Source organism: Ceratosolen solmsi, unplaced genomic scaffold, assembly GCF_000503995.2.
Source record: "Ceratosolen solmsi marchali unplaced genomic scaffold, CerSol_1.0 scaffold33, whole genome shotgun sequence".
NCBI lineage: Eukaryota > Metazoa > Arthropoda > Insecta > Hymenoptera > Agaonidae > Ceratosolen > Ceratosolen solmsi.
The window spans coordinates 2,155,250-2,171,548 of NW_011948438.1; the positions used below are offsets into that span (position 1 = coordinate 2,155,250).

Consider the following 16,299-nt stretch of genomic DNA (forward strand, 5'->3'; position numbering starts at 1 on the left):
CTTGGATAAACGTGCCGAGAGCAAGTGATTTGAGAAATGAGGACGAGTGGATGCTGTTGAAAAGTCAATTCCGGATTTACGGGCAAAAATGACGTGCAAGCGTTGCGTGAAACGTGAAATCGCTGCTTAATCTTTAAATAAGGACGCTCATATAGAAAGATCCCGAAGGAGCAGGTATTGGAAACATTTTACTTCATAGCAATCAACAATGATTTACCCTGATTCCGGCGTCCCTGTTGGCCTCAGCCACCCCAACGTCGGCGTCCCTCTTCACGGCGGCCGTCTGAGCTTTGCCCAGCGAGGCCAGGTACTGCACGTCGTCGTATACGTCCTTAATGGTGAACGAGAGGATCTCGATACCCATGCGACCGACATCGGGTGCAGCTACCTCCCGTACCAGGGCAGCGAATTGGTCCCTGTCCTTGTAGACCTCCTCGACCGAGAGTGTGCCTGGAGGGCGGGGGGGGGGGCAATAATCAGTTATTCGCTTATTATTATTGGCACGCTCGGACGTTTATCATTTTACGGTAACCTCGTGCCAATCGACGTTTCTTTCAATCTCACCGAATAGCGAAAAGCCTCTTTCTCACTCAACACTGATTTTTGAAAATCCACTGATTTTTTGATTTGTCATACATGAAGTGTTAAATGGCTCTGGCCCCGATACCATCGTCATTACAAATGACAAAAACAACATTCGTCGCGCATTGTTGCCATTGTCTCCGTCGTCGTCATTATTATTATTTATTATTATTATTATTATATTATCAACCGACATTTATCGTTTATCGCAATGTGTTAAAATTATTTAAAAATTCTCCGCTAATTTAAAATTGTCGTTGTAAAGATTTTATTGCCGCATGCGCATCGATCGTAAGTATTGTTGATTTATTGAAAATCATATGCGTACACGAGTATTCGTCTGCGAAAGAATTTTTCTTATTCAAAATGCCGAATATGACGCTGCGAGAAAATCTTCGACCTTTGATAGATTTGCCCGTGCAATAAAGCAAAAGCTGCGAAAGCAAGAGCCGAATGATCGATCGGATTCGATCGTTAAAGTACACGGGGTGAATCGAACGATATACTCGATTACATTCCGTATTCTTTCGTACCTCTACATTTAAATGTCTCGAAGTTTTTCAAAAATTTGTACTTTACGAGCTATTGTTGCAAAATTACGAAATTACCCGGTCAGGTTATATGGCAAGTCATTAAATTGCATTTTATCCTCAAATGTGGGCTGAGGAATTATCGAGCCACCCCCCCCCCCCCTTATCCAGCCTCCACTCCTTAAACACCAGCGTCTATCAACTTAATTATTAAATTATTGAAAGGCGGGAAATCGGCAGCCAGACGCCTGAGGCAAACAATCGAGGCAAAATCACACACGAATCAGCGTTCCTGAAAAAAGTCGCCGAGAGGACGTAGCGAGAGACTGTGTGGGACGAACCGAGAATAGCCCGAAGATGTCCCTCGAGGGTGGAGAGTATGGTAGACTTGATCTCGTGTACGTTCTTGCCGAGGAACTGTTCACTGGCCGTGTGGAGGAGCTCGTCGGCCTTCATGATCTTGCACTGGGCGACTCCGGTAACGGTGAGCGGCACCCCCTGGGCAGTCTCCACGCTTTCGCAGACGGGGTTCAGGGTCATAACCTCGAGCGAGAGCCGTTGCACGTCCGTGACAAACCACCAGGTGAACGCGTAGCCACCGACGATCGTGCGCTTCTTCATAGAGCCGCAGCATCCGCCTGCAATTAACAAAACAAAAAAAAAAAAAACAAGTCTGTAATTTAGTCGGTTTACATTTATTTGTGCCGGCATCGTTTTCTGTTCATGCACGAAGAAATTATTGTGTCCCTACCTTGGCTGCTCCTACATTTATTTCGTTTATTCAACGACTTTGGGAAACGTTATTGACTACCTTGTCTCGTCTTACGTCACAGCCACACGGTCCAACGAACAATCCCGGACTCTTATTTATACAATGTTCGCTTAAAATCCCTTTTGAGTATTAGGATCGCGTCAATTATAATACGAGGAGACAAACGCTAATGGAGGTTAAATAAATTGGACATGCAGCTTTCGCGAACGTCCGTCCCATTGATACATTTATTTATAATAGCGATTATCGAGTAGTTGATAGTTGAATTAAATTGCTTATATTGATTAGCGATTGGTGACTTTTGTGCCTCAAATATTGAGCATTAAATTTTTGTCTTATAACGAGCGACGTATAGATGCGAAAGACTGCAAAATTTTATTTGCTTCATAAACATAACAGCAGGTATCGGAGTAAAGAGAGAACGTTACGATATTGAAAATTCTATTTATTTCTAATTCTCTTAATAATTTTATTTATAAATATGACATATGACAATAAGCGTGTGCGTTTATATGGAACAAAACAAAAACAAAACAAAAAAAAAAAACAAAAAAAAAACAAAAAAAAACAAAAATAAAAACAAAAAAAATATTAATTTAAGGATAAACGATCGTTAATGAGTGATTCAAGAACTGTCGAGCTCCGGTTATGGTAATATTGTCCGTCGGCGATGCAATTTATCAGGTCGATAATATAAAATGGTCGATCAGTCGGAATTGAAACTGAAACGAGAGTTATATAAAGTGCTGATCAAGAGTCAAGTGTCGCTCGACATAATTTAGCACAATCTCAACTTAACGAACGTCTCTTCGTTGCGAAATGGAAGACGATTTGATAATAAACTCGTGCTCTCTCTCTCTCTCTCTCTCTCTCTCTCGAAAGGCCAACCATTCAATCACGCGAATAAATAACGCGTTCCTGCATTGCAATTAAAATCCACCAAGTTTATCTCCCATCGGAATTCGCTTCTGTATAGCGAATAGCGCGGGGAAAGCGAAACGGCTGTAGCAGCATATTATTATAATTGCAAGATGTTCCAATTGTGTATTGTGTCCTTAATTTCTCCCTAAAAATGCGGTACTGCCGGGACGAAGGGAAAATGTCGGTTCGAAGAATGAAAAATAATTTATCGGTCATTGGTCGGTGATCCCACCGATGTGCCTCGGTCGAAAAAATTCAATTTTCCCATCCTTTGCGCCATCCAAGCGCTCCTTTCAAAGTGAAATTTCGGGCGCAAAAACCGGCCCCGTACACCGGCACAATCGCCGTATCATCATAAAACATCATAAAACATCTCACGACAGCGTCTCACCATTCGGGCATCCCCATCTCCACCGGCTTACCTCATGATCGAATTTTTCTTCTCGTCACTCGATGAAAAACGAGGGGACGCCGATAGGCTCGACGACGCGTACGTGACGCGCAACAGGTACGCGCACCGCGAGAGTAGGTCAAACTCCCGCAAGTGTGACTTACGTTTTCACTGCGGGCGTTGCGCGCACCTCGGTGAAACGAGGCAGAATGAACGAGGCAAAGAAGGCAAGAAAAGAAAATGACTAATAATAATGAAGGGGAAGAGTAAGTCGGAACTTCAATTGGATTTCGACGATTTCGTAGACTCGCGACACGGAGAAATTTCTCGATGAAAAACGTCGGCTGGCATCTTCGCGTGCCTGCGCCTTGTTTCTCTTTTGCCTACCATCACGGCCCATCTCGCTTATAGAGACGTGGCGCGGGGAGGGGAATTGTCTAGAAGGTTCGGCACTCGCGTTGCCGCTCGTCATCTAGGAAGGAAGCGTCGTCGTGGCTTGGCTAACCGAGACTCGCCACTTCCTTCCTTCTTCGCACAATTATCCTCTATTGTGCACATCGGGGCACAGAAGCGATAATTGACTGCCTAAATTAAAGTTACATCATACAGGGATAGAAAGTGTGGAATCGAGGTCGAACGTACCATGGACAACGACGTTCGTTTAATCATCCGCGCCTACATTCGCGCTTCTATGCTTACAAGCACAATTATCACAAATTCATTTCTCCAATTTTGTCCAATTTCACCCAATTTCACCTTACTATTCACCTTCGTTAAACCATTGCGCTAATGAATTATCGAGTAGCGGCGAGTTTACACCTTAACCGAGCTTTACTTTTACGACATTGCTCGATTATACCATCAAATCCCATGATCCATGGATACTCTTCCGTTAATTGCTTACGATAATTAGTCGATTATCGGGAATAATCGCGGCATCGCATAATAAAAGTCGTTTTTCAGCAAAGTACAATGTCAGTTGGTCCACCACCAGCTTGTTTGTTGTACGTTCTGATCTGTTAGCTACAGAATTTTCTACTATTTAGGAAATGGTGGGAAATTGTGGTGCTAAATGTCCGGGGCCAAAAAATTTTCCCCTACGACGTACTCGGCAGGATTAAGTAAGTGAAATAAATGCTCGATGCTTTCGTGCACGTTTTGCCAATGATTTGGCACTGCGCCATAACATTATTCGTCACACCCCATGCAATTGTAATAAAATGAACGTCCGACAATACGTTACGATTGTCCAAATTGTCCAAAATTCATGCGTCGATTACGTTTTGGACGTTTCGCGAGTTTGCCGTCGGTGTGACGTACTTGACAGTAAAGTATCGCTAATGAGGAAGTACAGTGGTACAGCTCAATCGGGTAGCAAGAGATACTCTCTTACGGCTATAATCCACGTTACGTCTTTCGTGAATCCGATATAATATTAAATAAAATAAATAAAATAAATAAAATAAATAAAATAAATAAATAAATAAATTTAAAAATAAATAAGAATGAGAAAAGAAGATAACAAAATAAAAAGAGGAAAAAAAATTGTCATTGTCCTATGATAATATTTCAATGCGGACTGCAAGCTTATAAGCAATTTTTCTTAAGAAACGAATTACGTTAATTATATCGCCACAACAATTAATGAAGATATATACATGTTAATAAATCCCTCGCTTATCCCACTATCATACGTGTTCGCGTACTCTCTCTCTCTCTCTCTCTCTCTCTCTCTCTCTCTCTCTCTCTCTCTCTCAATATACCGAATTCTCGTGATTAATGCAATTATTGATAAGGCTAAAAGAGACGGTAATTTGGATAATTTGGATAATTTGGATAATTTGGATAATTTTAATAATTTTAATAATTTTAATAATTTTAACATTGCTTTCTCTCTCTATCTACTGTGCCAATTTAAACGAGCGAGCGTAAGTCGATCGTGTCTTAGCCGCGGGATAACTCGCACTCGACACTTTTATCTAACTCAACTTATCCGACAAAGTTTGTCTCATCGTAACATTATCGCTATGCGCAGTCGAATACGTGATGTATCTTGCGATTCGTGCGCGGCTTCTCATTATTAATTAGCGCTTACGGCTCGTTAATAAGCCCAGGAATTTTGGAAGAAGATTTTTAAAGAGATTCGATGACCAGTTGATGCTATGGTACGTCGAGGGAGCTTGGCAGTGCAGTCACGTCGACGACTTCATTGTCTTCCTAGGGACGACTCACTACACACAGGTCAGAATTACAATAAAATTTTGCTTTGTCTCTCAACTTTATGTAATCGTGCTTTTACCAAACTCCATTGACATTCGTGACTTATTACGGGCTCGAGCCGGAGATTCCGTGCCTCTTGCTCGAAGGAATAAAAAAGAAAAACACATCTTTCCTTCATTCTTTCCATCCTTTCTTTTATTTGCTCGTTCTTTGCTCGTTCTTTGCTCGTTCCTTTGCCGTTCATTTTCTCTCCTTGTTTGTTTATGCTCGTGAAGCATCGAGAGTGGCTCGCGCGAGCTCGACTCACGGCCCAACACGATTTTACCCGCGCTGCTTAATTCTTATAATCCCATTTCGCGAATCCATATTATCGCGAGAAAGTGCATTGAAAGTTTTGTTGTCAATTTATTTGGCGCGCAAGATACGCGTGTACATCGGTGTGTCTCCTTTCTTAGAAAATGGAACTATTATTCTGCCTTGGAGGTGAAGAAGTAAGTCAAGAGCGTTCGATGCTAAATGTCCTACTACACTCGCGAGGAGAGAGTAAAGTATATTTACATTTCAAGTCCAAGTGTACGTTTTTCTTAGTTATCATATTGGCATTTCATGCGTACGATTATCGTTCAAGTCATTCTCACGAAACATGAATTCGTAACTAATGAAGCTGCAGGCGTAATATTAAGCAGCAGCATTAAGCCTATGGATTGTCATTAAATGATTTGTTAAAATGATTTAATAGCTATTAAGTCTACTATTAAGGCTATTAAGACGCAGCAGATCTATCAAAGAAGACGAATTTCGAATTCGCTTAGACAGTGATAGATGCGATAGGCGATAATCGACGATTATACACTAAATTAATGTCTACATGATATGTCTATGAGGTAACGCTAATTCAACAAACGAACAAACGAACGAACGAACGAGCGAACGAGCGAACAAACGAACAAACGAACAAACGAACAAACGAACAAACAAACAAACAATAAAATAACGTAACAAGCCAAAGTTTATAATTCAATTTTCAAGTTCTAAGCGAATTAAAGCAAAGAGTAAATTAGTTTATAAATAAATATTTTCAATAAAGCAGGGATAAAGTATTAATAATAATATCATAATAGTTATAATTTTTGCCATTGACCGAGGCTTCTTATGTTTCCTACATTCGATGAAGATGATCTTGAATTGATCTACGTTTCATAATTTATAATTTCTTGAGTAATTCTATTATTCATGGCATTTTACGTATTTTATAATTATCTAACGAAAAATCTAACAACAAAATAGCAATGTAATTGTTTATGAAACTTTGAAATTGAGAATAAATGGATCGTGACGCAAAATTACACTAGAGCGTAAATATTATTTTATATTTAATAAAAGTTTTTCTCATCTTTTTTTTTTTTTTTTTTTTTTTTTTTTTTTTTTTGATTTTTCTTTTTTGTTTTCTTTTTTGTTTATATTTTACTATTCGGATGGTCTTTAATCACCTTGGTCTTTAATCGCATTTATCGTAAATGCAATGTAAACTAGGTGGAAGATTATAATCGCTATGATAAAATAAATGGATAGTCATTGGTTTTGTATATACCATTGGCATTACGGATAACTCGGTACGGGCAATAAATAATCCAATGTATATAAGCAATATTTATTAGCGCTGCCCGAGTGAATAGAAAAAGAAATCATTTTTTTCGTTTAAGAAAGAACGAGTAAACTCTAAATCTAAAGATTGCCGAGCGAATAATCCTCATAATAATCCAGGCGGGGCTCGGACTCGATCAGTTTTAATCAGCCGTTAAATATAGGTCGATCGATTAATAGCGAAAATATTTCATAGAGCCCGACGCAACAGAATTATACAACATGAAGGAAGGCACGAAGTTCGGGGGACCGCAAAACCACGTAGGAGCGAGCGAACGAGACGGCGACGCGTCCGAGAGAGCGAGAGAGCTAAGGACGGGCGAGCACGCGCCGTGGTACCGGGGGAGGGGCGGCGACGATGGCAGCAGCGGGAGGGGATAGTAACCGTTAGTCGGAGGGCGGAACCCGTTCCCGAGTTTACGGTCCGTTGACCCCCTCCTCTCCTGGAGCCGCCGTAAGCGAGCGCACCGTCCACGAGAGTCCGATCGTCGCGCAAGGTCACGGCCGCGGATAGATCTTCAGCGCGGCTGGTCTCGTTAACCGCGCCGCCTCCGCCATCACCGCCGCCCTTATTCGGATAGCCTCGCAGGGGGAAGATCGTGGAGTCGCGGGCACGAGGAGAGGGCGCGAGAGGGAGATAATAAGCGATTCTCGGCATCGGCGTCGGTTGACCGTTAACACCCGAGCGTTCCCGATGGAATCGGTTTGCGGTGCTCGGGAGCGTCGTCAAGTTAGTCCTGCTCGAGGAGGCGCTGCCACTATCATCTTGAACTATCTATCGCATTGGGGACGAAACGCCAAGACGAAGACGCATTGATTACTCTAGTGAATATGCCGTGACTAGTGCCTGTAATTTACAAAGGACCGAACGTAATTTTTAGGGTGCTGGTTTAGCTTACGATCAAAGACAGAGGGAGAGAGAGAGAGAGAGAGAGAGAGAGAGAGAGAGAGAGAGAGAGAGAACGTGAGATAAAAGAATTATTATTATTGTGCTGGTCAACATCTCTGGGACCGTTGGTTTCTTTCAAGTCAAGCGAGCCTTAGCTACATACCAATATGCAACTCATACGCTACTTGGCCTGGAATATTGTAAATACAATATTTATTATTATTTATTCTAATATTACATACCCAAATTTTAACAATAATATATATATGTTTTTTTTTTTTTTTTTATGTAAACGACAAGGTGGATCACAATTTGTCCTTAAATCTGAAACTGTTTATCGTAATAATGTTTATGTAAGATTTCTATGCATTCGACATTTGTATTGTTTACCGTACATGTAATACCATATGTGGTCCCATGTATGCGTACTCTCTCTCTATGTGTGTGCAACCATTTCTAAGAACAAACGTTCAAAACAATTTAAAAACAACAATGCCTCGTGATTTTTAAAAATACGATGTTATTTGTGCGTACATCGTTAAAAGCGTAAATTCGTTACGTATAAAATAGTTTTTGTAAAATGAATCATAATAATTACATCGTCCATTATTGATAAATATTATTTTAAATTGAGAATATAATTTTTATAAAGAATTTAGAAATAAATGAAGAACGTAACGTTCTTAGCTACATTTAGACTTCCTCTGTTATTTTGTTTACAAATTTTTTTTATAAACATTATTATTAATATAACAAGTTTCAAAACAAAATATAAAAATATTATATAACCAATGTCAAATTTGGAATTTAATCATCGAATAAATGAATCACACTTATATTACTTTATATATATATATATTTTTTTTTCTTTTCTTAAGTAAATTAAACTTATTGTTTTATAGGAGTAAAAATTCATTGTTTTTAAATTAATTTCTTATTCTCTCCGCCAGCCCACCCCTCCCCTATTAATACCGATCATCCGGTTAAAGAGCAATGGCTAATGTAATAGGCACGCGCGCGCATACACGCATACACGCATTAATAATTACGTGCACAATTAATAGAAATAAAAATATTTTTATTAGTTATATATCGTATGAAATTGTTAATTACTAATGAACTTGAAGCTTAGAATCTGTTAGCTTTGAAATTAAATGTTAATTTGTATTTCTAATTAAAACAAATTTTTTATTATTATTTATTCGTGCACTCGACGAAGGATAGATTTACATTTTTCTTCTTTTCATAATTAGAATGCATAATATTTGGATTTGTAACTTTTAAAATGATATGAGGAAAACAGTAATGAAAAGGTAATTTATACTTTTCTTATATAAAATTACCTTTTTTCAATTAATAATGATGTATTATCTAATCAATATGCACAGCATATATGAATTACGTGTTTCCAATTGATTTATGATTTTGTAATTTTAACCTTTTTATTAAATAGCGTGATGAAGAATAATATTATTCTTCTGATTTAAAATTACATTACAATTTGTTGCACGAGTAAACATATTTGAAAATAATGCTGACTAAAATGTTGCACGATTGTCTATCCAAAGACGAATTATAGAAGAACCGAATCGATATAAGAATGACAATTAATGTGTATCCTCGGTCGTTTTAACCTCGGCACAAGCAATTACCTTCTATTTGATAATTTTATTACAAAAAATACATTCTCACGTTCCTCTATTTCACCTTTTCGAAATCGATATGTTTCACAAAATCGTTTGTTTAAAATGCACATTGATACGGTTTTCACAATCTCCAATGACAACAGAATGACAATGACCGGCCGTGATGATCCGTACTCGAGATATTATTGTAAAATTTGTGAATGATTCGTTAGATCGCCAATGTACCTACATAAAAAGATACGAAATTTCAGTATAATAGTTTATCTTTTGCAATATTATAGTCAAGTTTTTAATAGTAGCCACCAATTGTTAACAGCACAAATGAGACAAAACATGTAAATAAAAGGGATGGATGGAATGTGAATATTTGAAATTAAAAGTAACTTCTTATTTTTCGGATTTTCCATATAGACCATTTATAGCTGAGTATAAAAGCAGTGTTATTGTATTATTAAAAGCATTCGTGCAATAGTTTTTATTCTCAAAAATACCAACGACACCGAATAAGACAATGTAGAATATATAATAAGTCGGTATAATGAATTTTCGTTAAATTCTGTTTCGCTATTTCTCTACGAATCATACTATTTGTCGATTAAAATGACACAACGATTTTACATTTCACAGATAACGTACTTGGAATTTTTTTTTTTTTTTTTTTTTTTTTTTTTTTTTTTTACTCGCATCAGCGGTTCTAAACATATCCTACATAATTTCTAGAGATCAATGAATAATTCTAGCAGAGCCACATGTAAATTATTATGTAAATTAAAGCAAAAATATCTTTAGGCTTGCGGTCACATATCTTTTATGCAGAACAACTTGTTGATAGAAGTATTTTTTTTTATCAGATATTAATAATTTTTTCTATTATTATTATTTTATTTTCTCTATCAATTAGGTATTAAAATTCATGAAACCTTATGTAATTCGATTAATTATTAATAGTGTGATTCGACTGTTTTTTTTCTTCTTAGCTACACGTATCGCGTAGGCTTAGCGTTTTTACAATTTTGCATTGCACTTTTACAATTCACTGACTGAACACGTACAATCCCCTACTTATTTTAATAGAAAAAGCTCATTAAAATTATCAATACCATTTGCTCGATATATGCGTTTTTAGAAATAACGACGTGATTTTTAAATATCTTATGAAAATAAAGAAAATGTCATTAACTTGGCTAGTGTAAGTTACCATAATTACAGGAGTTTTATATTATATCCTTATGATTTAGGGCGTTAACGATTTCTTCAATACCATTTGCTTAAGTGCGAATTAATTTTTTTATCCTACGCTCAAAAGTTGGATTATACGTAATATTGGAAAGAAGAAATATCAACCGAAATATTCACCAGGTATTATCGTCTCCTTATTTCCTCGTCAGAGCCTAATATAAGCATAATTATAATAACGAGCGCCCGAGTAATACCCATAAAGCATATAATTCTCACAATTCTAATGACGTTGAAACAATGTCCATTTCAGCAGATAGTATTTACGTTTTTCCATAATAATGAAACGGCTGTTGTCTTATTTACAGATTTAGTCTCGACCACAGGCGATGCTTCGACTGTTTGTTGCCTTTAGATTTATAATGATACATCGGAGTTTCATCAACCGTTACGAAAAGACATAAAAATTTCTTCGAATTGCGGTTATGTGTGATCCCAAGACCCAACACCGTGCTCGCAAAGGTTTATATATTTATGTTTTTGATTCATTTTGTGCACATTTTGGCCAACGAGAATATTTCAACACGAAACAATACATATAAAATATTATGCATTTTATCATTTGATACGCTTGGAATTTTTAACATCAAACGCATTCTCAATCCTCCTACATCTTTCGCGTCGTACAATGGGGTTTTCAAGCAATTATCCGCAATTATAATTCTAACAAGTCATACAAAAACTAATCAAAATAGAAAATACATAATACAAAAGATCAGCATAGAACAATAACAAGTAGACTTGACAAATTTTCATAAGCCTGACAATCTTTATATTATCTACCTTATAACGCCCCGTATTCAATCCATGGCAAACCATCCCCTCAAAGTCAATGTCGCAATGGTGCAATTTGTCGGGCACGCCAAAGGAAGGACTTTAAATTTGAAAAAATTCTGCTCCGAAATCGATTTGATAGCACGAATGCCGCCCCGTTTGAATCCATCATTTCCAAATGCAAAAATCATACCAACTCCATTACCTTACCTTCTCAACTTAATTTTGCATTTATTGGTCGGTCATTGACATCGCCACCCTATCATCTCCCAACGAGACTTTATTCGCCTCAATGAACGGCAAAAAAAAAAAAAAAAAAAAAAAAAAAAAAAAAAAAAAAACAAAGAAAAGAAAAGAAAAAGAAATAACAACAACAACAACTCTACCAAAGCTTGACCGCAAACGCTTGCTTACTCTACTCGTTCATTGCCAATTGGCAATTGGCAATTGACAAATGCCCATCGGCATCAAACGACTATTGATCTAATATCGTCGTATCTTCGAGACTACAGGTAGCACATAGAGATGCGATAATTAAGAATGAGAGACGCAACCTGCGGCATCAAGTGAACGACGAGCATCCGGGGGACTCTCGGAACCACGCGACTCCGGGGCTTAGCCTCGGAGGCTCCGAGGGACCGCCGTCGTCGGCAGGCTGTGCTCGGGGCATTTCGGCATCGTGGCTGCACTCGTGAGAAAGTAACGAAAGCTCCCGCGTCGTCGAGTACCCGACGGAATTCGACAACTATAAAGAAGGAAAAGACATTGTTGCTCATTGCCCAATCCGGCCAGGGTCGCGCGTACGTGAGCCACGCGCGGCCTCGGCCTCTAGTCGAGCTCCACCGACATACGTGTCCCGCATGTCTCCGTCCTCGCGATAATAAAGCAATAATGAGTTAAGTAATCCGCGCGAGGATGTTTCAAAAGTACGCGACTCTTGAATTCTCTGACGGGGGGGGGGGGGGGGTTGCCGGCAGCGGCAGCCGGCCGGCGGCGAGCGTTTCCGCAGCCGAGTCGGGCCCTGTGTCTCGGAGAATTTTGATTTATGGGAAATTCGATGGATGATGCTCGACCTTTGGCAACTCGGGCCGCCTCGAGCGCTTTCATTATCGCGGCCAATGATGATGATTCTCCAAATGATTAATCAACCGAGCGCTCGAGCTTTCCTTTAGCGCCACTTTATGGCATCACGACACATTCCATGACATTGAAACATTGGAGAGTATTGGAGAGCGTTAAAGAGCATTGAAGCATCGATATCGAGGGGCTTATTCGGGGCTATTAATCATTAATGTCGCCGCTAAAAATGGAATTTTGCATTATTTCGGCCGCTTTCCACGCCTCTTTAATATTATTGAACGATAGCAGCCGCGAGGCAGCAATTTATACATAATCTGCATTCTTTGGCGATCGCTATGAAATGCAGTTTGATTACGCGAAGAAGATAGAAGAGCGATTCTCTGAGTGCTGTGAAAGAGGTGAAAAAGAAGGTGAACAAGAAGGAGGAAAAAAAAAATGGAAAAAAGAAGAGGAAAGAAAATTGTTATTCCACATTACACGAAGGATAATAATATAAAGACATAATAATATAATTGATCGATTAGTTGCAAAACTAATCGAGATTTATTACTATTAGCTTAGATAATGAATTATGCTATTATATAGTAAGGCGATAAGAGCGTTTACCAATTTTATTAGGTTGCAAGCACGAATTACATTATTATCTCAAGTGAATAAACGATTAAATAATTTTTCCGTATTATTTGGTTTATATCATCGTTTCGATAACATTTTCCAGCTATTGTTGTTGCACGTTTTTAAGATACCCTTAGCCACTTCTGATAATACCTTCATAAACGACCGCTAAAATAACGAATAATATATATATATATATATATATATATATATATATGACGTTGACAATGATGAAAATTAACGTTTAACTAAAACAATGGGGAAATCGTCGGAGCGATATGTCATCGCAGAGCTGTTAAAGCATCAAAATATGGTTTATAAATATTGATTTTTTCATTCGTTTTCAAAAATATTCGTTCATATGCTATCGAACAACTAATTGTCAAGTAATAAATTTCTGATAATAAAATGGAAAATCACCTTTTGTCACATTAATTTGCGTTAAATTTTAATCCAGTATTTTCATGAATTATAAAGGAATTATAAATGTCAGTATGATTATTACGTAAGAAGCTGAAAATTATGTATCTAGCAAATAAAAGAAAATATATTATCGGTATAATTACACAATAAAAAAGAAATAAAATACATATAATTATCGTTTTTATCGTTTTATCTAAGTAAATGTTCGTAATGTACAATTTTTTTTTTTTTTTTTTTTTTTAACTTTATGATATCGACAGCCATGGATTTTCTTTGAATATCATGTTTTCCGGATTCATGGTACATTACATACGCGACAAACAATTTTCCATCTTAAATCAATGAAATTATTAACTCGTCATTATTATATTTGAGCGAATAAAGAATTAAAAAGGCGATTCAATATAAAAACGAAACAGATTTGGTATCCTTAGCTTTCATCCAACCCAATATATATATATACACAAATATCTTGAAAATAAATTCTGGCTTTATCAATATACAATAATATTTTGTATAAAATTTCTTCACACAATCATTGTAATTGCGTACAATCGCTGTGTAATCTCCACGTACGTGAAAAGTTCGGGAAATCATTCGATGAAATCGACTCTCGCAACATCGAGCGCACAATTTCCATGCACTTCGGAGTCTACAATTGCTTTAATTTCAATTTAATTAGCTTATCATTCGCTAAGTGCAAGGCTGCACCGAGTACCAAGACGTACCACCACCGCTAGCTACAAGACTCGTCGTAGCTCATATTTTCCACCGTAGGATAATTAGCACTCACGTGGCCATCGATACTTTGATCGCCCACTGGTGGAGGCTGGCTGTCATCTCCGCGATCTACGGACATCGATCAATGAAATTCTAAGAGGCCGAGCGCTTAAGAAATCAAAGAGTCATCGAGTCGGGCGGACGGCCTCGTGCATTAGGCTACCTAAACCTGCGTAATACGAATAAAAGTACGCGTGGAAGGAAGTGCCCCGGTGTTCGGTTCGCTCGTCCCCACCCCAAGGCACCGGAGGCTGGCGCCGCTTCTGCCGCGCGTCACCGTTTAAGCCCACGGGGATCGAGTCAGTCCGGGGCCGGTCTTACGTCGACAAGCACCATTCGGATGCTAGTGATTCGAGTCGTCCGCGTCACGACCGAGTCTCCCTCCGCTGCTCATCGTAAAATTGCGCTCGTTGCGAAGGCGCATCGACACTTTGCTCTCCTTTTCTGGATCTCGCTCGCGCCGCTTTCATTTAGTTTTTCAGGTAATCGATCACATTGCATTTTTTCCATTTATTTTTTGCTCCCGGCAATCCAATAAACGACCATTAGAGAATTTCGGGGGTCGGTGGACTGATTGTCGTGGTGGTGATGGTGGCGGTGGTGGAGGCAGTGGTGGCGGCCGTGGCGGTAGCCGTGGCGGTGGCCGTGGCGGTGGCGGTGGTGGCGACGTTGGTGATGAAGGTGGTGGTGACGAGGGTGACGGTGGAGATGATTGGGGCAGTAGCTCAAACGGCAAAACTATTAGCTATTCCTTGAAAAATCGGAAGTTTCCCGTATTCTCGTATGTCGACTTGTCATTAGATTTTCCCATTAGATTGCTTCTGATGGCTATTCAGCATCTAACATTGATTTTTTACATTCTATGATCAATTGCAAGTCAATTAATTATCGATAAAATAGCAATACTTTCATCTATTTTGCCTATTTCCGATTCAAATTTCATATTAATTATTTAGCTTTGATTATAGTCGAGTTCTTGAATGTAGAGTTTCGTGGGAATCTGTGCAATTGCTGTCTAAAATTTTTTGTTTTAATTAAATTCAATCGAAATCCAAGACTTTAAATGCTCATTAACAATAGCTAAAATATTTAAAGTTAGCCTCTACAACTTGATTTCTCTCGTAATTTAAGGTATATATATATATATATATATATATATATTATAAACGACATAATTTTCTATAAATATATTGAGTCTTTGCATACATTTAGATTCCAGCATCTAAGACGCAATCCATTCTCATTATTTGGTTACCAATTGTATTGATTCAAAATAAAAAAAAAAACAAAAAAAAAAGGAAAAAGAAAAGGAGAGAAAAAAGTTGTTAGATTTAAAAAGAAAAAAAAACATAACAAAAAATTAAATAAATTCGATAAATGCACTCGTTATAAAGTGCTTAAATATATATTTACATTTCTGAAGAGATAAGTTATGGTTTTATTGAGCAATGGTTTTCGAGTCATTTTAAAATATTATATCTTTTTAAGGAATTAACTCGACACAGTTATATGATCGAGTTTAAAATTTTCAATTGCAGCTCTTCCATTATAAATACGTGCGTTGATAGAAGAAAGTCTGCCACGCTATCGTAATACAAAGCTATTAACTGCAATACCGCGAACATGGATATCCAGAACATATTAACTTCCGCTGCCAATTCGGCGACCGGAAGTCTAAGCTGGTTCTTTCCCACCCTGGCCGCGGCTATTGTCTATTTTCAATACGAGGTCATGGATCCGGAGTCCCTGCCGATCAACGTGCCTTCGGAACTACTACTACCTTCTTATGATTTTAT

General features: G+C 38.1%; 2 protein-coding genes across 2 annotated transcripts in view; one reads left to right on the top strand and one right to left on the bottom strand.

Annotated features, from left to right (window-relative positions):
* Flo2 (flotillin-2) overlaps nucleotides 1–16,299 on the bottom strand; it is a 185,060-nt gene that overhangs the window by 4,938 nt on the left and 163,823 nt on the right. The window contains exons 2-3 of the mRNA XM_011503511.1: nucleotides 1,454–1,750; nucleotides 218–450 (exon numbers count right to left, since the gene is read on the bottom strand). Of these exons, the coding sequence (XP_011501813.1) occupies nucleotides 218–450; nucleotides 1,454–1,750 (530 nt within the window). The remainder of the gene's footprint in view (nucleotides 1–217; nucleotides 451–1,453; nucleotides 1,751–16,299) is intronic.
* LOC105365367 (glucose dehydrogenase [FAD, quinone]) overlaps nucleotides 10,887–16,299 on the top strand; it is a 10,912-nt gene continuing 5,499 nt past the window's right edge. Inside the window, exons 1-3 of the mRNA XM_011503510.1 lie at nucleotides 10,887–10,954; nucleotides 11,140–11,293; nucleotides 16,042–16,299. Of these exons, the coding sequence (XP_011501812.1) occupies nucleotides 16,127–16,299 (173 nt within the window). The 5' untranslated portion in view covers nucleotides 10,887–10,954; nucleotides 11,140–11,293; nucleotides 16,042–16,126. The remainder of the gene's footprint in view (nucleotides 10,955–11,139; nucleotides 11,294–16,041) is intronic.